The 26,334-nt window shown below is 44.1% G+C and overlaps 1 protein-coding gene and 1 non-coding gene across 7 annotated transcripts in view; both read left to right on the forward strand.

The window, feature by feature from the left end:
- The window catches only part of PRPF39 (pre-mRNA processing factor 39), a 38,031-nt gene that overhangs the window by 1,708 nt on the left and 9,989 nt on the right, over positions 1 to 26,334 (forward strand). Inside the window, exons 1-12 of one of the 6 annotated variants that reach the window (XM_025183429.3) lie at positions 11,301 to 11,324; positions 13,126 to 13,495; positions 13,599 to 13,761; positions 13,892 to 14,010; positions 14,516 to 14,683; positions 15,764 to 15,929; positions 17,083 to 17,190; positions 19,987 to 20,151; positions 20,470 to 20,596; positions 20,725 to 20,993; positions 21,640 to 21,824; positions 22,704 to 22,778. In XM_025183429.3, coding sequence (XP_025039214.1) covers positions 13,675 to 13,761; positions 13,892 to 14,010; positions 14,516 to 14,683; positions 15,764 to 15,929; positions 17,083 to 17,190; positions 19,987 to 20,151; positions 20,470 to 20,596; positions 20,725 to 20,993; positions 21,640 to 21,824; positions 22,704 to 22,778 — 1,469 coding nt within the window. In that variant the 5' untranslated portion in view covers positions 11,301 to 11,324; positions 13,126 to 13,495; positions 13,599 to 13,674. Of the gene's footprint in view, positions 1 to 10,966; positions 11,325 to 13,123; positions 13,762 to 13,891; positions 14,011 to 14,515; positions 14,684 to 15,763; positions 15,930 to 17,082; positions 17,191 to 19,986; positions 20,152 to 20,469; positions 20,597 to 20,724; positions 20,994 to 21,639; positions 21,825 to 22,703; positions 22,779 to 26,334 lie in introns of those variants that run through there. The other 5 variants (XM_025183430.3, XM_075926127.2, XM_006120710.3 and 2 more) reach the window with 5 other exon arrangements.
- Positions 21,071 to 21,158, forward strand: LOC112545405 (small nucleolar RNA SNORD127). Its single transcript, XR_003088869.3, has one exon. It is a non-coding gene; the product is annotated as a small nucleolar RNA SNORD127 (small nucleolar RNA).

Raw genomic sequence — 26,334 nt, forward strand, 5'->3', positions numbered from 1 at the left:
TTCAACTCCCCCGCCCCCCCCGCACCTGGCAGACTGGCCGGGGGGGGGCAGCTTTCAACTCCCCCGCCCCCCCCCCCCCCCGCACCTGGCAGACTGGCCGGGGGGGGGCAGCTTTCAACTCCCCCCGCCCCCCCGCACCTGGCAGACTGGCCGGGGGGGGGGGCAGCTTTCAACTCCCCCCGCCCCCCCGCACCTGGCAGACTGGCCGGGGGGGGGGGCAGCTTTCAACTCCCCCCGCCCCCCCGCACCTGGCAGACTGGCCGGGGGGGGGCAGCTTTCAACTCCCCCCGCCCCCCCCCGCACCTGGCAGACTGGCCTGGGGGGGGGCAGCTTTCAACTCCCCCGCCCCCCCCCCCGCACCTGGCAGACTGGCCTGGGGGGGGGGCAGCTTTCAACTCCCCCGCCCCCCCCCGCACCTGGCAGACTGGCCGGGGGGGGGCAGCTTTCAACTCCCCCGCCCCCCCCCCCCCCCGCACCTGGCAGACTGGCCTGGGGGGGGGCAGCTTTCAACTCCCCCCGCCCCCCCCGCACCTGGCAGACTGGCCTGGGGGGGGCAGCTTTCAACTCCCCTGCCCCCCCCCGCACCTGGCAGACTGGCCTGGGGGGGGCAGCTTTCAACTCCCCCGCCCCCCCGCACTGGCAGACTGGCCGGGGGGGGGGGCAGCTTTCAACTCCCCCGCCCCCCCCCCCGCACCTGGCAGACTGGCCGGGGGGGGCAGCTTTCAACTCCCCCCGCCCCCCCCGCACCTGGCAGACTGGCCTGGGGGGGCAGCTTTCAACTCCCCCCGTCCCCCCCGCACCTGGCAGACTGGCCTGGGGGGGGGCAGCTTTCAACTCCCCCGCCCCCCCCCGCACCTGGCAGACTGGCCTGGGGGGGGCAGCTTTCAACTCCCCCCGCCCCCCCCGCACCTGGCAGACTGGCCTGGGGGGGCAGCTTTCAACTCCCCCGCCCCCCCCCCCGCACCTGGCAGACTGGCCTGGGGGGGGGGCAGCTTTCAACTCCCCCGCCCCCCCCCCGCACCTGGCAGACTGGCCTGGGGGGGCAGCTTTCAACTCCCCCGCCCCCCCCCCCCGCACCTGGCAGACTGGCCTGGGGGGGGCAGCTTTCATCTCCCCCGCCCCCCCCCCCCGCACCTGGCAGACTGGCCTGGGGGGGGGCAGCTTTCAACTCCCCCGCCCCCCCCCGCACCTGGCAGACTGGCCTGGGGGGGGGCAGCTTTCAACTCCCCCTGCCCCAGCGCCTCAGCGGGGGGCAGGGAAGAGCCAGCGCTCACTCGCTGTTCGCGCTTCTCTACCTGAGAACATCAGACGGGGTCAGACCAAAGGCCCATCCAGCCCAGGGGCCTGTCTGCCCACAGCGGCCACTGCCGGGTGCCCCCAAAGAGGGGACACAACAGGGAGTCCTCACATGATCCCTCCCGTCGCCCACCTCCAGGCAAACAGAGGCCAGGGACACCATTCCTACCCATCCTGGCTGACAGCCATTGATGGACCTAACCCCCATGAATCTATCTAGCTCTTGTTTGAACCCTGTTAGTGTTCTAGTCTTCATCACATCCTCTGGCAAGGAGTTCCACAGGTTGACTCTACGCTGAGTGAAGAAAAACTTCCTTTTGTTTGTTTTAAACCTGCTGCCTCTTCATTTCATTTGGTGACTCCTAGTTCTTATATTGTGGGAATAAGTAAAGAACTTTTCCTTATTCACTTTTTTTCACACCACTCATGATTTTTAAGACCATTATCATATTCCCCCTTAGTCTCCTCTTTTCTAAGATGAAATATTCAAGTATTTTTAATTCCTCTTTGGGACCTGTTCCAACCCCCCCCCCCAATCATTTTGTTGCCCTTTTCTGAACTTTTTCCAATGCCACTATATCTTTTTTGAGATGAGGTGACCACATCTGTATGCGGTATTCAAGATGTGGGCGTACCATGGTTTTATATAGAGGCAATAAGATATTTGTCTTATTCTCTATTCCTTTTTTAATTATTCCTAACATTGTTTGCTTTTTTCACTGCTGCTGCACACTGAGTGCTTTCAGAGAATTATCCACAGTGACTGCAAGATCTCTTTCTTCAGGAGAGAAAATAGTCACAACCATATATACCAAAGGATACAATTTAAAAAAATGAACACATCCCCCCCCCCTTCTATTTCCCTTCTGTTCTGAAATGTGATTTGTCCTTTTCATGTGTGTTCATTTTTTTAAATTGTATCCTTTGGTATATATGGTTGTGACTATTTTCTTCCACTATTTGATCTGAGGAAGTGGGTCTGGCCCACGAAAGCTAATAAACCATCTTGTTCGTCTTTAAAGTTCTACATAGTCCTGTATTCTTTACTTAAGAGCCTTTGGTGAGGGACCTTATCAAAGGCTTTCCGGAAATCTAAGTATACTATACCCACCAGATCCCCCCCTTGTTCTCGTGTTTGTTGACCCCCTCAAAGAACTCTGGCAGATTAGGAAGGCAGGATTTCCCTTTACAGAAACCATGTTGACTTTCCCTCAACAAATTATTTTCGTCTCTGTGTCTGACAGTTTTAACTAGAGCGGGGGGCTGGACTTGACGACCTTCTGGGGTCTCTTCCAGTTCTATGATTCTATGATAAGGGGATGGTTGGATGAAATAACAGGATCTTGGTAACTAATTGACCATTCATTATCAGTTGGAAATAGGTCAATGGAGGGATGATAGGAGTTGCTATAGGGAACTTTCTGGGTGTCTGGCTGGTGAGTCTTGCCCACATGCTCAGGGTTTAGCTGATCACCATATTTGGGGTCGGGAAGGAATTTTCCTCCAGGGTAGATTGGCAGAGGCCCTGGAGGTTTTTCGCCTTCCTCTGTAGCATTGGGCACAGATCACAGCTGAAGGACTCTCTGCATGTTGGGTCCTTCAAAGTATTTGAATGCTTCAATATCTTTGATATAGGTGAGAGGATTATTCTAAGAGGGGTGGTTGAGATTCTGTGGCCTGCACTGTGCAGGGGGTCAGACTAGATGATCATAATGGTCCCTTCTGACCTTAAAGTCTATGAGTCTATGAACTAATTTGCCTGGTACTGACATTAGACTTACTGGTCTGTAATTGTCGGGATCACTTCTAGAGCCCTTTTTAAATATTGGCATCGCGTTAGCGATCTTCCAGTCATTAGGTACAGAAGATGATTTAAAGGCTAGGTTACAAACCACAGTTAATAGTTCCGCAATTTCCCATTTGAGTTGTTTCAGAACTCTTGGGTGAATGCTATCTGGTCCCGGTGGCTTGTTACTGTTAACTATCAATTTGTTCCAAAACCTCCTCTAATGATGCCTCAGATTTGTCACCTAAAAAGAATGGCTCAGGTTTGGGAATCTCCCCAATATCCTCAGCTGTGAAGACTGAGGCAAAGAATTCATTTAGCTTCTCCGCAGTGACTTTATCATCTTTGAGTGCTGCTTTAGCACTCCTTTAGGTTGGACGCTAGGAAAAACTTCCTAAATGCCAGGGTAATTAAACCCTGGAATAAATTGCCAAGGGAGGCTGTGGAATCTCCATCACTAGAGATATTTAAGAGCAGGTTGGATAGACACCTGTCAGGGATGATCTAGATGGTGCTTGGTCCTACCGTGAGGGTAGGGGACTGGACTTGTTGATTTCTCAAGTCCCTTCTAGTTTGAGTATTCTATGATTCAACACCACGTGTACTGCCCTGACAGCTCGGTGTTACTTCATTATTTGTTGGAGAAAGGAGCCTTCAAACATTCATCTTCCCCTTGAAAGTACACGGTACTGAATCTTCAAGAGACCTCAAGAACTATTGTGAATATTCTCCATAGGGTAAATAATTTTCTGTGGGTTTGAGGGTGGAATTAAGAAGTAAGCCCAGAGAAACTTTTATTAGATGGAATTATGTAGGATCTAGAATGTGCTTTAGTCTATTCTAGAGCAGAATGTGCAATAATTTTTCACTTCTACTTGATTTGTTGTACTTCTGACATTTTTGATAATATAGGTATACAATTTTTCTCTTTAAAACGGAGGGAAAATGTTACTGTGTGAAAAGAAATAATTTATTCCAATATCGTGTTTGTATTCTTGTAAGGCAATGTTAGATGCAGTGGAGGTTCTTTAAAAATACATGAATGAGATCAGTTTTAAAACTTACAAAATTATTTAATTTACCTTCCCCCCCCCCCCAGCCCCCTTCTGTTCTGAAATTTGATTTGTCCTTTTCATGTGTGTTCATTTTTTTTAATTGTATCCTTTGGTATATATGGTTGTGACAATTTTCTTCCACTATTTGATCTAAGGAAGTGGGTCTGGCCCACGAAAGCTCATCACCTAATAAACCATCTTGTTAGTCTTTAAAGTGCTACGTAGTCCTGTTTTTTAATTCCAAAGAGTAAGTTTTAGTCTAAACTGGCAATATTAATTACTTAAAGCCACATTTTGATGAGTTGTTTGAGCTGTTTTGGTGATGCAGCCACATACCAACTCAAATAGTGAATCTCATCGCCAGAAGCAAGAGGAGAATCCCTATGCCTCATTTATTGCAGGGGTGGGTAATAATTTTTTATCGGGGCCACTCAAGCTTTTGCTCAGTGGTCAAGGGCTGCACTTTTCTATGGAGAGAGAGCGGGGTCTGGGACAGAGGTTGGGTGCAGAAAGGAGCTTGGGATAGGAGACCTGAGTACAATAGAGGATGTGGGGTCTGAGGGGGAGTTAGGGTGAAGGAGGGAGTTACGACCTGGGGCAGAGATGGGATACAGGGTCCAGAAGACGTATGGGTGCAGGAGAGGATTCTGGTAGGAGCGGAGGGATATAGGAGGTGCAGGGTCTGTGGGGGAGTTGAAATGGGAGGGGGAGTGCCAGAAGCAGGCTCTGGCTGGGAGGTACCTAAGCAACTCCCAGCTGGCAGCACTCTCAGGCAGCTTTCCTGCCTGTCAGCAGCCCCAGACGGTTCGTCTGGCTATTCCATGGGGCTCTCTGAGCTGTACGGGAGACTTGCGCTCTCCTGCTCCCAGCAAAATCTCTCTGCTCCTACGGGCTGGAAAGCAGCCAGTGGGGGCTGAGAAATTGTGCTACACTACCCTGCCTCCAGCAAGATCTCTTGGCTCCCATTGGTCAGTTTCCAGGGAGCAGCCAGCCACCTTGAGCAGTGCTACTCCATGCTGCAGGGGTAGGGATGTTAAATATCGTTAATTGAATAGTCGGTTAATCTTGTGAATTCTTATTGGTTACTCAACTAGTCTATAGTCCCGGGGGTGGTGCTGGCAGCCAGTGCACTCCGGCCCCACTGCTGAGGGGAGTATCAGTATCTGTATCCGAGGCAGCAGTGTGAGGTGCCATGTGGGAGCAGGTCCGTAAAGGGAGCTAGTTTAAAAAACAACTCCCCTTGCGGACCGCCTGCCTTGTGTTCCGCCCTCTGATACAGAGGCAGCACTGCGGGTTGGCAGCAGCAACCCCTGTCCTGGGGGGCAGTCTGAGCTCCTGGACCTGGCACAAGCTGGGCTGCATGCCTGTGTGGGAGAAAAATCCAATAACTCCAATTGTGTCTAAAGGGGGGACTGTGCAGAAATCAAACCTCTCTAAAAGAAAACTGCTGTAAGGGTTAAAAGTTTTCCAGGCCTCTCTCCCTGTAACAGAGAGAAATCAAATTAACTCTAATCAAGACCCTTACAATGCCTATCTCAAGTTCATGGATACTCCTAGTCTGTCACAACTTGCCATGTAAACTCTTATCTTTGTCACTGTTTGCCTTGTAAGACTACTCACTCCACATTCTCATGTGCCTTTGTTGTGTAAAACTTCTAGCACTCCTGGTGTGAACAGAAGTCTGAGTACTTCTGCTGAGACTTTGATATGTTAAGGAAAACAATCAACAACTGAACTGTCTAAGCATTCTGTATAAAGGATCAAAAACCCTGTAACTCAGGGCTGACTGCTACTGCTCTGCTGCCAGCCTGCATGCATGCATAATAAAGTTTTCCCTTCTAGATTTCTCTCCTGCCTCACTGATTTGACTTCCAGCCTCGGACCCTTCTGGGGGCTCTGTACCCCAGGGGAACGAGATTTCCCCCTCACCTGCCTGGCTTCTAATATAATTTAAATACAGAGCAGCAGTTGGGGTAGGTCCTGGATCTAGCACAAGCCAGGACTGAGCCAGACTGCTGGCCAGCCTGCTACTAAATTTACTGGCGAGTGGGGGGCGGGGAATGCATGTAGTCTATAGCATTAACTTTTGCTTTTTTTGCTTATCGGTTAATTTACTAATTGACTTTACTATTAGATCCCTATGCAGGGGTGGGCCAGATTAAAAGGATTGGTGGGCCGGATCTTGCCTACCCCAATTTATTGACTTCTCCTTCTCCGTGAGCTTCATAGGAGAGATGATCTCCCACTGCCAAAATTTGAGTTCCTACCCTGATTCTGCACCACTGCTCTGCCTTAGCACTTGTCTGTTCTCATTTCCGCTGTGTAGGAAAGATAGAAAATATGGCAAAAGACCAGCTTGGCTTAACAAGGAGATCTTGCACGATCTCAAAATAAAAAAGGAGTCTCATAAAAAATGGAAATTAGGACAAATAACAAAGGATGAATATAGGCAAGCAACACGGGAATGCAGGGGCAAGATTAGAAAGGCAAAGGCACAAAATGAGATCAAATTAGCTACAGGCATAAAGGGAAACAAGAAGACCTTTTATAAATACATTAAAAGCAAGAGGAAGACCAAGGACAGGGTAGGCCCACTGCTTAGTGAGGAGGGAGAAGCAGTAACAGGAAACTTGGAAATGGCGGAGATGCTCAATGACTTCTTTGTTTCGGTCTTCACCGAGAAGTCTGGAGGTGTGCCTAACGTAGTGAATACAAGCAGAGAGAGGGTAAGTTTAGAAGATAGGATACACAAAGAACAAGTTAAAAATCACTTAGGAAAGTTAGATGTCAGCAAGTCACCAGGTCCTGATGAAATGCATCCCAGGATACTCAAGGAGCTGATAGAGGAGGTATCTGAGCCTTTAGCTATGATCTTTGAAAAATCATGGCAGACAGGGGAGATTCCAGAAGACTGGAAAAGGGCAAATATTGTGCCCATCTATAAAAAGGGGAATAAGAACAACCCAGGAAACTATAGACCGGTCAGTTTAACGTCTGTCCCAGGGAAGATAATGGAGCAGGTAATTAAGGAAATCATATGCAAACACTTGGAAGGTAATAAAGTGATAGGGAATAGCCAGCATGGGTTTGTGAAGAACAAGTCATGCCAAACTAATCTGATAGCTTTCTTTGATAAGATAACGAGCCTTGTGGATAAGGGAGAAGCGGTGGATGTCATATACCTAGACTTTAGTAAGGCATTTGATACGGTCTCGCATGATATTCTTATTGATAAACTAGGCAAATATAACTTAGGGCCACGATAAGGTGGGTGCATAATTGGCTGGATAACCGTAGTCAGAGAGTGGTTGTTAACGGTTCTAAATCCTGCTGGAAAGGGATAACAAGTGGAGTTCCTCAAGGGTCTGTTTTGGGACCCATACTGTTCAATATCTTCATCAATGATGTAGATATTGGGATAGAGAGTACGCTTATTAAGTTTGCAGATGATACCAAACTGGGTGGGGTTGCGACTTCTTTGGAGGATAGGGACATAATTCAGAATGACCTTAGCAAGTTAGAGAAATGGTCGGAGGTAAACAGGATGAGGTTTAATAGAGAGAAATGCAAAGTGCTCCACTTAGGAAGGAACAATCAGTTCCATACATACAAGATGGGAAGCGACTGTCTAGGAAGGAGCATGGCAGAAAGGGATCTAGGGGTCATAGTGGACCACAAGTTGAATATGAGTCAACAGTGTGATGTTGTTGCAAAAAAAGCAAATATGATTCTAGGTTGTATTAACAGGTGTGTTGTAAGCAAAACTCGTGAAGTCATTCTGCCGCTCTACTCTGCACTAGTTAGGCCTCAGCTGGAGTACTGTGTCCAGTTCTGGGCGCCACATTTCAAGAAAGATGTGGAGAAATTGGAAAGGGTACAGAGAAGAGCGACAAGAATGATTAAAGGTTTAGAGAACATGACCTATGAAGCCAGGCTTCATGAACTGGGCTTGTTTAGTTTGGAAAAAAGAAGATTAAGGGGGGACATGATAGCGGCTTTCAAATATCTAAAAGGGTGTCACAAGGAGGAAGGAGAAAATTTATTCCTCTTGGTTTCTGAGGACAGGACAAGGAGTAATGGGCTTAAAGTGCAGCAGGGGAGGTTTAGATTGGACATTAGGAAAAAATTCCTAACTGTCAGGGTGGTCAAATATTGGAATAAATTGCCAAGGGAGGTGGTGGAATCTCCCTCTCTGGAGATATTTAAGAACAGGTTAGATAGACATCTGTCAGGGATGGTGTAGACGGAGCTTGATCCTGCCTTGAGGGCAGGGGGCTGGACTCGATGACCTCTCGAGGTCCCTTCCAGTCCTATGATTCTATGATTCTATGATTTTTGCACCTTAAAAATATTAGGGATGTGTTAATTTGTGTAAACGTGTATCTGCTGAAATTTTCAGCAGATACGTGTTTACACGCTGGGAGGTAGGACTGGAGGTGGCTTTAGCTGGCTCTCCATGAGAACTGGCTCCCGTTTTCCCACCCCCTTTGCTGCCTCTGGGTCCATGGATTAAGCTTCATGGTTACATGCAGGCTCCCGGTATGCACGGGGAGCTGGCTTTGTGCACATTGGCTCCCGGGAAGGTGTTCCCCCACCCCCGGTGTATGAGCACTGAAACTTTCAGCAGTTACACGTTTACTTGATTAAACACATTTTAACATCCCTAATACATGTTTCGTGGAAGACCCCTAATTATATTAAAGTTCCTTAAGTTTTCAGGAGAGGAACTTCCTCCTGGGGTCGGTAGGTATGTGGGATATGGCCTTCTAGCAGTGTAAAGCCATATAATTCTGTCTTAGGGAATCTACATGCATTATTGCCAGGTTGTTGCAAAACAACAAAGCTGTAATATTTTGTGCAATTTCTTTTTCTGAAACAAAATAAATCCCCATTTGATCTGACATGTGCAGCTCCAATGGTATTAAAATCCTGGGTTTGCACAGGTTAAGAATTTTCCAAACTTTGTATTTTTAACCATGCCTTGCACATAGCTGCCACCTTGTGTATGAGCAATAGTCTTGAATTACATTATTATACATCAGTTCTCAAATACGATATACAGTGAAGTCTCGACTATCCACCCTTTGTTTATCCGGCATTCTTTGTTATCCGACCTGCCGCCCTTCGCGTCACAGCAAGGGGTCTAGAGACGCTTCACCGCAATGGCCTTGCTTTCTCTGTCCCATTTCCCTTTTCCAGGGCTGGGCGGGAACTCTGGTTGGCATGTCTGCAGCATGCTCTTGTGGCTGAAGAATTCTGCATCAGCAAAGTTGCGTTTTTCCTGTTTTTCCTGTTTCTGGGGAAAGCAGAGAGCTTCTTGCCCTGCCATAGGGCTCAGGCAATCCACACACTCTGGAAAATCATCGCCCTGGATTGAGTGGCGGCACAGGATGAAAGCTGCGCTCCCTCCACAAGGCAGAGCCCCGGATCTTACTCTCGTTTGGGGAGAAATACAAGGGCTGGTCAAGGTAGCAGATTCAGGAGGTTTAGAACTGGACCCCGCAAGGTATTACAAAGGGCAAATTTATAAAATTAATTACTGTATTAAAGTTTTTTTCCGTATTATCCAACTTTTCTGCTATATGACCATCCTCCAGTCCTGTTTAGGTCGAATAATCGAGACTCTACTGTATTACCATATTTCTCAGACAGGATCTAATGCTCTGGCCCTTATTTCAGCGTATTCATCAATTTTCTTCAAATTTGGCTACTAAATAGTTCCTCCTTTTTTCTGTAGAAGCATTTGCTGATATGATACACTTGGTGTCTCTATGAGGGATCTCCTTCACTTCTGTCTTGTAAAGAAGCAACTTCCTGCTTGTGTCAAGTGCCTTTCATTGCAGCCTTCTTTGGGGATCTTACTCTCCCTTTAGGGGTGAAGTTTGGCATAGAAATTTAAGGAAGACTGAGAGTTGAAATTAACCCAGTGCTTTTTCTTACCCAACAGTGCAGTCTAGCTATGCCTTTGCAGGCAGGATGCATAAGCCTAGTCATCAATTCATTCAGCCAGCTTGCTGTTATCCAGCATGGTCAATAACGGGCAGAAAGGGGTTGACCTCTAGAACCACTTGGGTGTTGTTACTGTGACCTCAACTGAAAATAGAGTATTTTGGGAAAAAAAGCTGTCCGCTCCATGCTGTTAGCTGTCTGTACTACAAGACCATAGGGTAGTTCCTTAAGAGAGAATTTCATCCTTTTAAAGTTTACTGATGTGCTAACAAATACAGACAACATACACAAGGTCGGGGTAGGAGCAGTCTTTTACAGGCGAGAGAAACAAGTTTTCCAAATGAAAAATACTGTTCTACTAACAATTGTGTCAGGCAATGCAGGGTGGCAAGTGGCTCTCCTGCGTGCTCTTCATTTAAAACTTGGACAGGTGGGCTGGGACTAATGCACAGCACATGAGGGGAGGTGTTGCAGTTAACCAGGACCGTTAACCAATAGACAGTTGCTTATTGGTTAACCGGTCACTAAGTGAAGAAGATTTCATTCTCGATCAGCAGTATTAATTCAAAACAAAAAAAACCTGGATGTACCTGAGAACAAAGTTGCCTGCACTTTTACTTGCAGTCAGATGCTGAACAATGCTTTTCCATTCATCAGAGGGAACATGGTATTTTATTGGTTATTAATGTTTTATTTTTAAAAGAGGACACATTTTTACAATCAAATGGAAATGATTATAAATCTTTTAAAATTACCTTCTTCTTGCAATTCAGTTGAATTAAATGGAAGTGTTTTTCTACACCAATTAGGATAATTTAAAAATTGACACTTAAATTGTACTGGCATCTGGAAGATGATAATCTTTAATCTATTTTCATAGGATATCATTCAACAGAACAATACTGACAGCAACTATGCAGAACTCGGATCATACAGAGGATGAATCTAACCAAAGCAATGATAACAAAGTCGACAGCACTGACGCAGCAGGAGAGCAGCTTATGGACTTTAGCACGGAGATTATGAGCGTCACGGAGATGGAACAGTCTCCTGATAGCTCTCCTGGTGTAAATGAAGAGACTATTCAAGAGAGTGAAATACCAGATATTCAAAGTTTACACACAACTGATGTTGAAGCTCATTTCCCCCCTGAATATGAGAAGTTCTGGAAAGTAGTGGAGTTGAATCCCCAGGATTTCACAGGCTGGGTGTATCTACTGCAGTATGCAGAGCAGGAGGTTAGTGTATCGTTTTCCCCACAAATGCATAGCGGGATGAATTAAGGCATGGTTGAGTCCAGTCTTGTATTTAAAGTTGTATCTTAATCTGTAGCAGGTATTATTTCAAGACAGTGATTCTGGATTTCAGTGTGCTGCTGAGCCATGTTTTTTTTCCTCAAGGATGCATGTATGTCTGTGCTTTATACATAAAGAATTCTAGCCCCATACAAAAGGACATAAGAATGGCCATATTGGGTGGGACCAGTGGTCCATCTACCGCAGTACTGATGTTTCAGAAGGAATGAACCGAAGGACTGATGTTTCAGAAGGAATGAACAGGGCAATTATTGAGCAATCCTAGCCTGACATCTGCAGTCAGAGAGTATGGAAAATCAAAGCATGGGGACCCTAGCTCTGGTCAATTTTGGTGGCCAGCTGTGATGTGCCATGTCATTGACTAGTAGAGAGCAAAAATGAGGATAAGTCTTGAGAGCACTGAAATTTTCTAATTAGATTAAGTAGTTTTGTTTTCTTGTAAAATCCTTTTAAAACCACTCCATTTGTCTACAGACACACATTTTACTTGCATTACAGTCTAGCTAGCAAATGCTAGGGATGTTAAAATGTGTTTATTTTTGTAAATGTGTGACCTCTGAAATTTACAGCAGTTACAGGCATACATGAAGGAGTGGGGGAACAAGCAGGATCCGGCTTTTAAGCTGGGTCTCCACGATCATCAGCTCCTGCCTACCCTACCCTCCCTCTGCGCTGCTGACTCTGTATCAGAATTGGGGGAGGGGGGGAGAGGAGGGCAGGTGGCTCTGTGGGAGCTGCTATGTGTGGCTTCCCGTCCCCTCCCCCTGCCTTCTGATACAGGAGGGTGGGGGAGGGGCATTGTGTGTAATCATTAAGATTAACTGATGAGCACAGGCTCATCGGTTAATTGTGTACATGGGTTCACATTCACATCCATGAAGGCTACTTGTCCAGCACCTAGCACTAAAATAGGAGAGTCACACTTAAGAGTAAATACGGACACCACTTGTAATGCAGATAGATATCAGATGCCAGCAGATAATGGCTTTTTCTCAGTCTGTTGTTAAAAGTTCAAGTGCTGGCTTAGTTTTGTGCAAAACTTACTTTGTGTTTCCCGTGCATTTACATGAATGACATGAGCTCTAGAATCACTGAAAATCTGGAGCACTACTGACGGTTGTGTGTCGGAATGTCTAAACCAGCGGTTCCCAACCTTTCCCAGATGGGGACCCATTTTGACAATTCAGGAAGTCTTGGTGACCCAGGGCAGTTCAAAAACAGGGGGAGGAGAGGAGGCAGAGCCACCTGGGGAGACACTTGGTGACCCCTTTGAAATGTAATGGCGACCCATATTTGGGTCCCAACCCATAGGTTGGGAAACCCTGGTCTAAACAATCAAGTGCAGTGGCTGAAGTGGAAGGAAGAAGGTTCTGACTGATGCTAGCAGAATAGCTTGGGAACACTTCTGCTGTGCCTGCTTGCAACTTAATTTAGCTTAGGCCTTAGTGTTGTAATTATTTGTGCTCTTGGATATTCAGACACTGAGTATATTGTTTCATGTGCTGGCATTTCTTCACATAAATAAAAATAAGGCTAATAGAAAATTGGAGACTGAATATGTTTGCACCTTCATTCATAAAACTACCGAAAAACACTGATGTTCCAACATCGCTTTCTATGTTTGAATTGCAATGGTGCTTTCTGTGTAAGTTTCAAGTAACTAATGAAGAGCATACATTTTTTTCTTAAAAATTGTAAGCTAATTTTGTTACGTTTCTTATAGAACCACTTGCTGGCCGCCAGGAAAGCATTTGACACATTTTTCACGCATTATCCATATTGCTATGGCTATTGGAAAAAGTATGCAGACCTTGAAAAGCGACATGGCAACGTTAAACAGTCGGATGAGGTACGTAGGTAGCTGGCTCTAGCCATTGGGTCCTGTAAGCCAAATGATGACTAAACCACTGCAAGTCATTTTGGCTGCCAGTACCTACCAAAATGGTCAGATTTATAGGGATTTTGTTTGCACTTGTCACTTTTTTGTGGCATTTGTAGCTAATATTTTCTCTCTTTGTTGGCAGGTGCGTTAAACCTCAACAGTTTGTCAAGCTTTGCAGTGCAAGCCTCTGTATTACACTGCAGCTTAACAAGTAGGGCAGGGCTTTTCTGTCACTTACATTTATTTCTCATTTTCAAAACAATATAGTTGTTTTGCTGGTCACAATTGCTACGTCTTATTGCATTTTTGGTCAGACGCTGTCAATGATGCTCTAATGGGTCTGTGCCCTATGGTCTGTACCCCAAAGCCTGCCCACACAACCGGGTCAGAATGCAGGGACCGCTGCGCTTTGAAGATCAAGACTCCGCACGTGGAGATCAGAACATTGCCATGTTCTATCCAACCTCCACCCAAATGGTAATGGTAGATTATTTAAACAAAATTCCAGTACTTAGTATTTCTAAGGTTCACCGGATAACACAGTGATGCCTCTCTCTTGGGACACGATTAAATATTTGAAGTATAGTTTATATTGTTCTCTTCATAGGTGTATCGGAGAGGGCTGCAGGCAATACCTCTTAGTGTTGATCTTTGGATACATTATATAAACTTCTTAAAAGAGACACTGGATCCTGATGACTCTGAAACTAATAATACCGTTAGAGGGTAAGTTTTTTTTTTTTTTTTTTTAAAGACCTAAGAGAAACATAGATGAAGCTGTAAATGATACATAGCTACATGAAAGAGTAAAATCTTTAGCCATGAGAGCGAAGTTATGTAGCATCTAGCTGCATCGATGTCTCTACGTTTTTGTCTTGTATTCACTCCTCCTGAGAGCCTTGGGAATAAGCTCTTAGGGAGAAACTCTTCATGGGTTTTAATGGTTTGATTTCTTGTTTATGGGTCATTTTTCTGTTCTTATTTCTTTTATTGTGAAAATATTAAGACAAATCACTGTAGAGCTGCTTATTTAAAAGATCTTGTATTTATCCTATGTCTACAGAATATATTTGGGAACACAGATCATTTGAATCCCCAAAATATTGAGGTAAAAGCTACATAGAATATTCAAAGGCTCTTACCAAAAAAATCCATCAAATCCTTCTTACTACTTGAATAGTTGAAGTACTACATTCAGAAATGGCTGGTAAACATTTTTTTCCTTTTTCAGAGCCTATGAACATGCAGTGTTGGCTGCAGGGACAGACTTCCGCTCTGACAAACTATGGGAAATGTATCTAAATTGGGAAAATGAACAGGGCAACCTACGAGAAGTTACAGCTATATATGATCGTATCCTGGGGATTCCAACGCAACTCTATAGCCATCACTTCCAGAGGTAAGGATAACTTAACTTCATACTATTAATTGTGCTAAATAGGCATACGTATAAAAAAACAAAGCTCTTGGGTAATTGTCTTAATTATAAACAAATATATTTGTGTAGTTGTCTTACTCTAGCATCTGTATTTTAGAATCTACATTTTAGTTATGTTGACACTGAGTATATTGTTTCACATGCTGGCATTTCTTCACAAATGAAAATAAGGCTAATAGAAAATTGGAGACTGAATATGTTTGCACCTTCATTGATATACAGAGACTTCTCTTTAGGGAGCCATCAAAGTGACAAGAAGCAACAAGACCTCCCACTGATGGAAAATGTTTCACACAATGAATGTATCAAAGGACAGTTCATTTAAATCAGTAGTGCCTGGCGCTGTGAACCAGTTAGTTGAGAGTTACTGTCATTCTTTGGAGCACTGACACCAGGTTTAGGAACTGCCACCTAGAGAAATGCCAAAAATGTCAAAATTCACTTATGACTTCCTTTTTGGTGAAAAGGAAGGTCTGGGTATTGTTGGCGGGGGACACGCACAGGATTAACCAAGGAATGGCTGCCTCTGATTGAAAAGTTAGGTTATTCCACTTCTAATTCTGTATCCTGCAGCAATACTTGGCTGAACTGCGGGGTTTTTTTACTATAAACCAATTGAAGAAAAATATTTTATTCATTTTTAAATAGTGTAAATATCTATTAATTTGGATAGGATAAACATTTAAAAACCAGAAACCCAACTTAAGAGGTGCAGCAATCTTTTAAAAAACATTTTTGTTAGGAATTCCCAGCAAACTGGTCATTCCCTGAGAATTAACGTTATCCCATGCTATCCTATTCACTGCCTTTTCCCACTGCAGTTTGCAAATGTATTCACGATTAGAATCCTTTCTTTAATGCTTGCCCTGCATAGGACTTGAATCCTTTTGAAACAGGAAACTACTTTGTACACCTGACAATGTATATAATACAAAGATAAGTCATATCTCCAGCAGAGTTCTAGGTTATTTTTAAAAATTTAGCACGTAAAAATTGTGTAAAAAAAACAGTATTGGGTAAAAGAATGCTGTTTCTTTGCAGGTTTAAAGAACACATACAAAATAATTTGCCTCGAGATCTCTTATCTCCTGAGCAATTTATTCGTCTGCGCCGGGAATTGGCTTCTGTCAGTGGCCATGCTGGGGATGATGGTCCACCTGGAGATGACCTTCCTTCTGGAATTGAAGACATCACTGACCCTGCAAAGGTAAATATGCAGGCAAGGTGGAGGAACACGTTTGCATGTTTGTTGAATCTGCTGTGGCTAAGAGAAGGGGTTTTTTAATGTGCAGGTATGTACTATGTTTTTGGCTGATGGTGTGAGTGTCATCTCCTATATTTTAGCCAAAGAGTAGCAGTTAGTAGTTTGTGATTTGCTGTGTAGATGAGAAGAGATCTCCCTTACATTACACAGGTTTGAAAGAAAAGCAGTTACCTGCAAAATGTTAGCACTGAACCTTGAGTCCTTCAAATACATTTGCAAGGGTAAAAGTCGTGTTTTGTGAGTTTGTATTTATTTAGTAATGTCCCATGCAGATCTGTGCTCGTTTAAGGAAATGCAAAAGCGTGGTACCAACTAGAAAAAAGTACTCATTTGGAACTGTACTAATCTAAAGATGAAATCCTGTTTGGATATGACCCATCTCAGATTCATACCACTTCCAAAAATTAAGAGGTGGTCCATCACCGTGAGAACTAAGACAATGTGCACTTTTATTCCACTTGTTCAGGACAATACCTGAAGTAGCTGTGCAGCTTTCATATTTTCATTTATGCATATCAAGTCTATAGTTCGATGCAGTTGTAAGAAAGAGACAAGTAATTCTTTCACTCTACTCCACCCTGATTAGGCTTCAGCTGGAGTATTGTATCCAGTTCTGGGCACCACAGTTCCAGGAAAGATGTGAGGAAACTGGAGAAAGTATAGAGAAGAGCATCAAAAATGATTAAAGGTCTAGAAAACATGACCTCTGAGGGAAGTTTGGAAAAATTGAACTTTAGTCTGGAAAAGAGCAGACCGGGAGAGGGGATGTAAGTTTTCAAGTATGTTAAAAGGTTATTAGGTGGAGGGAGAGAACTTGTCCTATCCTCAGAGGTTAAGAACAAGAAGCAATGGACTTAATCACCCTGAAAGTTAGGGAATTTAAGCAGTGGAATAAATTGCCTAGAGATGTTGTGCACTTTCCTTAATTTGAGATTTTAAAGAGCTGGTTAGATACCTGTCAGGGATGGTCTAGATAATACTTAGCTCTGCTATGAGGGCAGAGGACTGGAATAGATGACCTCTCGAGGTCCCTTCTAGCATTGTGGTTCTATGGTTTTACAGACCAGTATTAATCACTTCTGTTGTGTATCTTTAGCTAATCACTGAAATAGAAAACATGAGACATAGGATCCAAGAGATGCGTCAAGAAATGTTTAATCACAATGAACATGAAGTCAGCAAGAGGTGGACCTTTGAAGAAGGAGTAAGTTTTCTCGTGTTAGCCTTTTTTGTGTGAAAGGCAGGGTGGTCTAAAGTAGGGATGTGAACAACTAGTCGACTATCTGATAAGTACATGCTTATCGGATAGTAGACACGCTAGTTGACTAGTCACTCTTCCCGTCCCCCCTGCCTTGCTGCCCCTATCAGAAATAGGCATTGGGTGGGCGGGGGGGGGAGAAGTGGTGTTTCAAAGCAGCAGGACCGTGTGGAGACCAGGGTCTGCTGCTTTGAAACACCACCCAGGCTGCATGCAGAGTTTCAAAGAGGCAGCGCTGCATGGAGCCTGGAGCCAGCAGGTGATTGCTTGAGTCCTCCTCTGGCCCTGTGCTCCCCACAGCGCTTTCGCCTTTGAAATGTATCAACAGTGCTGGGGCTGTTGCTACACTTCAAAGGCAGAGGCGCCCTATTGACTAATCAAATAGTCGATGCAAATTGCACCAACTATTCAATTAGCTGATTAATCTAAATTTAACATCCCTGGTTTAAAGGCATGAACATGAAACTGGGAACCAGAACTGACTAAATTACTAAACCAAAAGGAAAAACTATGCAGCACTTTAAAGACTAACAAGATGGTTTAATAGGTGATGAGCTTTTGTGGGCCAGACCCACTTCTGCTTATCACCTATTAAACCATCTTGTTAGTCTTTAAAGTGCTACATAGTCTGATCTTGCTAAAACAAAAGGAAAAACTAACCTGGCTACCTCTCTATGACTAAATTACTGTAAAGCTTTGGGCAGACAAATGGTTTGAACTGTGTAAACTTCACATATAGCATCGTTTGTACCGTGTGTAAGTAGGTACTGTCATAAATGTGGTATGTTGCAGATGTAAAACTACAGGTTGAACCTCTCAATTCCAGTAATCTGTGGCATAGCCCTGCCCAGCTGGAGGCAGTGGGGCCGGCTTCTGAGAGCATATCCCTGACCAGCGGGGGCTGGAAGCACAGCTCCGGCTCAGCATATTGAGGAGTGTAACCCTGTCCAAGAGCGCAGCCCCAGCTGGGGTCAGCACCCTGAGGAGTGTAGCCCCGACCCTGGGCATGAGCATAGCCGTGGCAGGGAGCCTGCAGTACCGAGTAGGTCCAACAGCCAGGAGGGGAGCGTTGACCTCCCTAGGTCTGGCAAACTGTGGTTCGGGACTTCTCAGATCCTGAGAGTGCCGGACCAGCGAGGTCCCACCTGTACTCTGTAGGGGGGGAAGGTTTCTTACGTTATCTTAAATGAAGTTGTCAACAAGATACAAAGTAAAGAGTAAAACTAGATGCAAAGTCTGGTGCTGCATGTCACGCTATGCAGCAACACCACTTTGTGCTGCACTCACTGCATTGTGTTTGCCTCCGAGCCGTCCGTCAAACCAAAACAGGCATATGAAATTGTATGTATTTAGCAAAGGGAAATTTTATTGTTGCAGTGTCAGCTTCTGAATTCTCATAAGTTTATTGTGCAAAAGTAATAGAAACGTGATTCTTGCCTTCAACTTTGTTTTTAACGAGGAAAAGCGTGCCAATGCCTAATGTTTGCATGAGTTGTCTCAAATTGGATTCTGAGGTTCATGTTTCATTGAAGGCAATGGAGACATGGGGAGTTCTTGCCCTTGCTTCTCTTTGTCTAGCAGTAGTTTTCTGTTGATTTTACACTAGCAGTTGTATTATTGCACGTAAAAAATAACTTTGAAATGAAAGCTTATGAATAAAACAGTGGAAAAGCTACTCCAGGGCAAAAAGTGTAGGTCAGGCATGGTTGCATTAAAGCTTTTTTCCATTGCATAGATTTCAGTCCATGATTTCGTTGAGTTCTCTGTTCCGTGCTAAAGCAGAACAAGGTCTGTACAGACTTAGTGGCCTGTAGTAGCTATGAATGCTCAAAAACCAGAGGAGAATTGTGATATGGGTCCCCCTTTCCTTGTCATGCCAGCAACTTAGAGGGTTGGCTCTATTCCACTGCAGGATTGTCAGTGCCCCATTGCTTCCTTTGGGGCCATAATACATTGGCAATGCTTTGCAAAGTGGCTAGGCCTGATCTGAGGATCCTGATCAGGATTTTTACAAAAAGCCATAAGAATAGCCATACTGATCCAGTCATTGGACCATCTCGCCTAGTGTCCTGTGTCTAATGGCAGGTGTAGTGTAGTGAGGATTCATCCTCGCTTGTCCACTCCCAGCTCTTGACTAGTAGCTATTGATGGGCCTGTCCTCCATGAACTTAGCTAATTCTTTTTATGTTTTAACTCCGCTGTATTTTGGCCTTCACAACATCCCCTAGCAAGGAGTCTCTCAGATTGACTGGGCATTGTATAAAGTACTTCCTTTTATTTGTTTTAAACCTACTGCATCTTGATTTCACTGGGTGGCCCCTGCTTCTTGTGTTATGTGAAGGTATAAATAACATTTCTTAGTCACTTTTTCCACACCATTCTTGATTTTTGTAGACCTCTAGCATATTCCTCTTAGTCTCTCACAACTTTTCAGTGCTGCCACGTTTGGGTTGCAGACAAGGCAGAGGATTGAGTACTAACAGTATTACACTTGTGAGTTCTTTATTTAAAAAATACTGTTAGAAAAGCTGTTTTCACAAGACCTTGATTTTGGCCCAAGCTTGACTAGGCAGTTACAGTATCCCTTTAAACGTCCATTCAGACCTGGGTATTCGAATAGCCTGCATAAGGTCAATACTCTGAAAAGTCAAAGGGTTTGGTCTGCGACATCCAAACAGTTTCTTACTGTGTGTTTTTGATGAAGTTGTTGAATTTGACTCCCATATTCTGCATCTGTTGCAGATCAAACGACCTTACTTCCATGTAAAGCCTTTGGAGAAAGCCCAGTTGAAAAACTGGAAAGAGTACTTAGAATTTGAGATAGAAAATGGGACTCATGAGCGAGTTGTGGTCCTTTTTGAAAGATGTGTTATTTCATGTGCCCTCTATGAGGACTTCTGGATTAAGGTAAGGGAAGTGATTGACTCAGCAATTCTTACGGATTGCAAACATTAATCTAGTGACTAACCTTTTGTACTCTTGTTGAATGTTGTTCATATATAACTGTATCTGTTGCATTAGGAGATGGTCTGCTTGCAACCAGATTTGACTGCTGCATATGCCAACTTCGTTGCCTCTCTACGTCCTTCCTTACAGAAACTAGTCTAGTGGTTCCATAAAGGTGCTGAATGGGTTTAAACAAAAGAATTTTATCGTTCTGTCATGTATTTAAAGACTAAAAATAAACTTTAAATTATTCAATCTATACTCTGTTTTCAAATGTAGTATGCCAAGTACATGGAGAATCACAGTATTGAGGGAGTGAGGCATGTCTACAGCAGAGCCTGTACAATACACCTCCCTAAGAAGCCAACGGTTCATATGCTATGGGCGGCCTTTGAAGAACAGCAGGGTAAGAGCCATCTTAGTGTGCCTTTTCTGCTTACATTTAGCTTTTTGATTGTTCCTGGCAGTGATTTTTTTCATGAGGTGATGGTGTCCCAGAAAGATCTGCATTGAATATTTATCTAACTTTTTTAGGGAACATCAACGAAGCAAGAAGAATTTTGAAAACATTTGAGGAGTATGTTCTGGGACTCGCAATGGTTCGCTTGCGAAGAGTTAGCTTAGAACGCCGACATGGAAACATGGAAGAAGCTGAACACCTGCTTCAGGAAGCTGTTAAGAATGCTAAGTCAAGTGGTGAATCATCATTTTATGCCATCAAACTAGCTCGACATCTTTTCAAAGTTCAGAAGAACCTTCCAAAAGCAAGAAAAGTGCTGATGGAAGCCATTGAGAGAGACAAAGTATGTGTTTCCTGGAGGCTTTCTAAGCAGTCTTGTGATTTCATTACTTTCCTCTTTTGAGTCAATGCTTTAAAATACGGCAACAATGATGACAGGTTTTCACACTGTATGTAAAGCATGTTCTTGCTACATGGAGACACCAGTCCCTCTAAGCTGATGTTGCCGGACTTATAGGTTATGGCTCTTGCCTTGCTCACCCTTCAGAGAGCGTCCAGGATTCCACTAGTGTTCGGAGACACCTTTGTTATCCTCTGCCCTGCTCCCTTTCAAGGGTTACAAACAATGCTGGGATGCTAACAGTGCATGGAAGGAACTGATTAAATACCATTGCTAGTGTTACTATCTGGGGATCACTTAATTTGGGTGCCAGAACTGCTTGGTCTTCCAGCCTTCATACTAATTGCAAGAGGACATGTCCCCTCAGATCTACTGTAGACCACATGCACTTGTATATAGAACAACACAGGTTGAACAGCACATAAATGTATACTCTGAGAGGGGAAACCTTTGTATTGACTACATTAGAATGTCTGTTTACGAGCTAGGACACTCTAGTGTGCAAAGCCGTTGAACTTACTAGAAAAAGATGCTAGTGATGTACTTGGGCAAACACTGTTTTACAGCAATCACTAACTTTTTTATACAGGAGAACACTAAATTGTACCTTAATTTACTTGAAATGGAGTATAATGGGGATCTCAAGCAGAACGAAGAGAACATCCTCACATGTTTCGACAAAGCTGTCAATGGTACATTGTCCATAAAAATGAGGATTACATTTTCTCAGCGAAAAGTGGAATTTCTGGAAGATTTTGGTTCTGATGTGAACAAGTAAGATTTATTCTGTCCTCTGACTATAATAGGGCGTCACTGAATGAGGTTCTGTTTATAACTTTCATGGGAACTATCCATGTAAGTCTCAGGAATGGTCCTGCGGGCAAAATATCTGAGATGTGAAGAACGAAAAGAATAGGGAGGTAATGCCAGACCTACTTGTGTCGAAGGAGATGGCTGGTGGAAGGAGCAATTTTGGTCTGTCAGGTTTTGAACTTCAGTAGTAAGAGGAATCTGAATTAAATGAAATTAAGATGTAAATGAAGTTTCTGGGCAATATAAAAAATTGTTGCTCCAATTGAAAATGGATTGCTTTATGCACAAAGTATGTTACTTGATAATTATGTGGCTTTCATACAGCATTGAACTCCTCTATTTTTCACACTACTAGGAAGGTCTTTAGATCTGTAAATGAATTATCACAACAATCTAAAACACCATGTTTGTTTGGTGCAGTATAAATGTGTTTATAAACACAACTGCAAGTAATTAAGTTGGTACTGTAGTGGGAAAAATGTCTGTTCACAAGCCACTAAAAATCTTCATTTTACACACACGCGCGCGCACGCGCACACACACACACACACACATTACACATGAAAATAATTCAAACTAGCAAGCTTTTTGGTCTTCCTCACTTCATAGTAAATAGCTTTAATCTTTTGGTCTTAATTTGATTTAAAAACAATTAGTTTACCTTGGCGTAGCTTCATAGAATTAATCTGAAAGACACATTTAATAATTGTCACTTTAAAACATCCTTTGATTAAATGGATGGTAGATGCAGGGGTTAGTAGCTTAATCGTTTGAACTGTTTGAAAAATGTCACATGCACACTAAACAGATTTTGCGGGACGTGTGTTTTTTCTTTTTCAGGCTTTTAGATGCCTATGATGAACATCAGACACTTCTAAAAGAGCAGGATTCTTTAAAAAGGAAAGCAGAAAATGGGTATGAGCTATATTCTTTTCATGCTTCCAAGTCAGTTCATAGTTCGTGAAATAATGGCTTTGCTTTGAATTTTGGGGAATCAAAGACAGGATCCTGGGGTTTTGCAGAAGTCAGAGTGTAAATTATGTGTAGTGTATCGAAGATGAAAAAGTTTTGAAATGCTTTTGGAGAATGTCACGGACTGCCCATACTTATCATTAAGTACTTTGGGTTTTTCATAAACTATTAGGGGTTTTGCATCATGTTCCCCAGGAGATCTAAAAGAAAAGGGAGAGGCAGTAAATATCAAATAAGTGAGGCATCTAGTTATCTCTGACTTGACTGTACCATTTTTTTACCTTCATTTACAGCATTTGCATCCCACAAGTACTTAAACTCAAAAGCTTATTCTGGAAGCTATTAGAATCCTAGAAGTGTAAAAACCCACAAACACCGCATTCCCCCCATAGAATCGTAGAAATGCAGGGCTGGAAGGGACCTCCAGAAGTATCAGGTTTGTCCCCCTGCATTGCTGCAGGACCAAGTAACCCTAGACCATGCCTTACAAGTGTCTGTCCGACCCGCTCTTGAGAAACTCCAATGATGGGGGTTCCACAGTCTCCCTTCGAAGCTTATTCCAGAACTGAACTACTCTTATTTAAAAAAAGGTTTTCCTGTAACCCAGCCTAAATCTCCCTTACTGCAGATTAAGCCCCTTAGAACATAAGAACATAAGAATGGCTGTACTGGGTCAGACCAAAGGTCCATCTAGCCCAGTATCCTGTCTGCCGACAGTAGCCAACACCAGGTGCCCCAGAGAGGGTTGACCGAAGACAATGATCAAGCGATTTGTCTCCTGCCATCCCTCTCCAGCCTCTGACAAACAGAGGCCAAGGACACCATTTCATTCCCTGGCTAATAGCCTTTTATGGACCTAACCTCCATGAAATTATCCAGCTTCTCTTTAAACTCTCTTATAGTCCTTACTACTTGTTCTCTCTGCGGTGGACATGGAGACAATGGATTGCTGTTTTCATAACATTCCTTAGCATGTTTGAAGACACGGGTGGGATGGGTGATAATTTTTTTTCCAGACCCTAAGCATGCCCAGGTGTTTTAACCTGTCCTTATAGGTCAGGGTTTCTAAACATTTTATCACTTTTGTTGCTCTCTTCTAGACACTCTGTAATTTGTCCAGTTGTGGCCTAAAGTATGGCCCCCAGAATTGGACAGTATGCTCCACCGTGGCCAGACAGTTACTTCCTGTCCTTACGTATAACATTTCCAGAACATAAGCCTTTTTTGCAGCTGTGCACGTTGACCCGTACTCATTTTGTGATTCACTATGACCCCAGGTCCTTTTCAACAGTACTAGCACCTAGCCAGTTACTCCCCATTTTGTAGTTGTGCATTTGACTTTTTTCCTTCCTAAGTGAAGTAATTTGCAAGTGTCTGTACCAACTCTCCAATTTAGCAAGGTCACTTTTAATTCTCATCCTGTCTTCCAAGGTGCTTGCCAGTTAGTGTCATCTTCGCACTTTATAAGCATCTTCTTGACTCCGTTACTGAAATTATTAATGAAAATATTGAATGCAGGTTGAACCTCTCTAGGCCAGCACTCTGGTCCAGCAACATCCGTGGTCCGTCTTGATTTTAGTTATTCGGATGTCAACTTATCCTGGGTGTGGCCAAGTTTCCTGCAGTCTCATAAAGTTTGTTTGCAGCCACTAGTCCTGGCTCTGTGTTCTGCATTGTTGTTTAGCTCTGATTTACCCCTCAATGTTTTCCAAGAGCCCAGTAGCAGTTGGTAATGCTGCAAGATGACATTGACCTCCTGGGGTTTGGCAAATTCTCTGGTTTGGTGCTGGACTAGAGAGGGTCAGCCTGTAGTATGGGCATTAGATACCCAGACAGTTATTACCAGTGGTACAGTCTTTGATTAGGGCCTGTCAGTCAGGCATGCACCCATCTTACAAACATTTCATCTAGACCACACCTCCCTTGTTTATCAGAATATGTGCAGCTGTCAAGACTGACTTCACTTGAAGAGTTATCATGCCTGCTCTCCCCCCCCCCCCACACACACACTTCCATCTGCTATGCCAGCAGCCCTGTGAAAGAAGGTAATTAGGTTGGTTTGGCATAACTTGTTCTTCACAAATCCATGCTGGCTATTGCATATAACCATATAATCCTGTAGGTACTTACCAACTGATTGTGTAATAATTTGTTCCAGTGTCTTTCCAGGTATCAAAGATAGGCTGACTGGTCTGTAATTCCTCAGGTTCTCTTTGTTCCCGTGTGTGTGTGTCTGTGCTTCTCCAGTTAGATGAGACCTCACCTATCCTGCAGGAGTGGGCTAAGATAATTGCTAAGAGTTCTGAGAGTGTTTCCATCAGTTCCTTGACTACGCTAGGATGAATTTCATCAGGCTCTGTCCACTTGACTGTACTCTATCAGTATACTTGAAGATTTACCCAGCCCTTTCCCAGGTCCTTCAGGGCAGAGGGCTGGCAGTGGTGGGGGTGCAGGAGTCAGGGCAGGGCCTTGGGGATGTGGGGGAGCAAGGCAGGAGATTGGGGGCATGGGAGTTGAGAGAGAGAGGATTGGTGGGTGAGATGGGCTTCAGGGCAGGGGTCCCATCCAAGGGGCCTTCTCTCTCTCCTTCCAGCCCCTTCCTCCCCACTTGGTGCTGCAGCCAAGGGCTAGGAGGGGAGGGTTTGGGTCAGGCTCCTACCTGGCCTGATGGCAGGCAAGTTGGCAGAGCCCCAGCCCTGCTAAACACACTCATGGAGGTGTGGCTGCCCCCAGTGGCCACTCTCAGTATCGCATCCCTCCTCTGTGCCCCTCCCTACCATGCTATGGAAAACAGTCCCATTCCAGCACTTCTCATTTTCGTGGCATTATCAAACCCTATCCCTGATTTAACTTAGGAGAAGAGGAAGCTGCATAGCAAATTTGGTGGCCCTAGCTCTTACCGTTTAGGAGGAATTCTTGAACTAATGGACTCGCAGACAGACATACAAATCTCTAGAATATATGTATATAGACTTGTCCTTTGGCTACTTAGGCTTGCATTTCTTCCCCCTTGCAGTTAATATTGTGTGGAATATCGGGTCACTATTAATTAACCTTCGTAGTGAAATCTGAAGCAAAATGAATTTTTCTCAGTCTTTGTGATGTTATCAATCACTAGTTCTCCTTCCCCACTAAGGAGAAGATGTTCACTTTCCTTCATCTCCTGCTCCGAAATGTGTTTAAAGAACTTCTCACTGTCTTGTGTTCCTGGCTCACTGTAACTCATTTGTCCCTACATACTTGTGCTGCTGTTCTGTCCTCCCGCTTAGCATTTGTCCATGTTTCCTTTTTTGTAGGGTTAGTTTCTGATGCTCTTGTCCTCAAAGAGCACCTGATGGGACCATATTGGTCTCTTACAAACCTTCCTCTTTCCTTCACGGGGGAAGAGTTTCCTGTTTTGCCTTTCGTATTGCTCCTAGCACAACTGTCATCTCTTCTAAATCCCTTTTGCTTAGATTTTCTTTCCATGGACGCTTACCTACAAGCTTTCTGTGTTTGT

Source organism: Pelodiscus sinensis, chromosome 5 (assembly GCF_052426305.1).
Source record: "Pelodiscus sinensis isolate ZL-2025 chromosome 5, ASM5242630v1, whole genome shotgun sequence".
Classification (NCBI taxonomy): Eukaryota; Metazoa; Chordata; order Testudines; family Trionychidae; genus Pelodiscus; species Pelodiscus sinensis.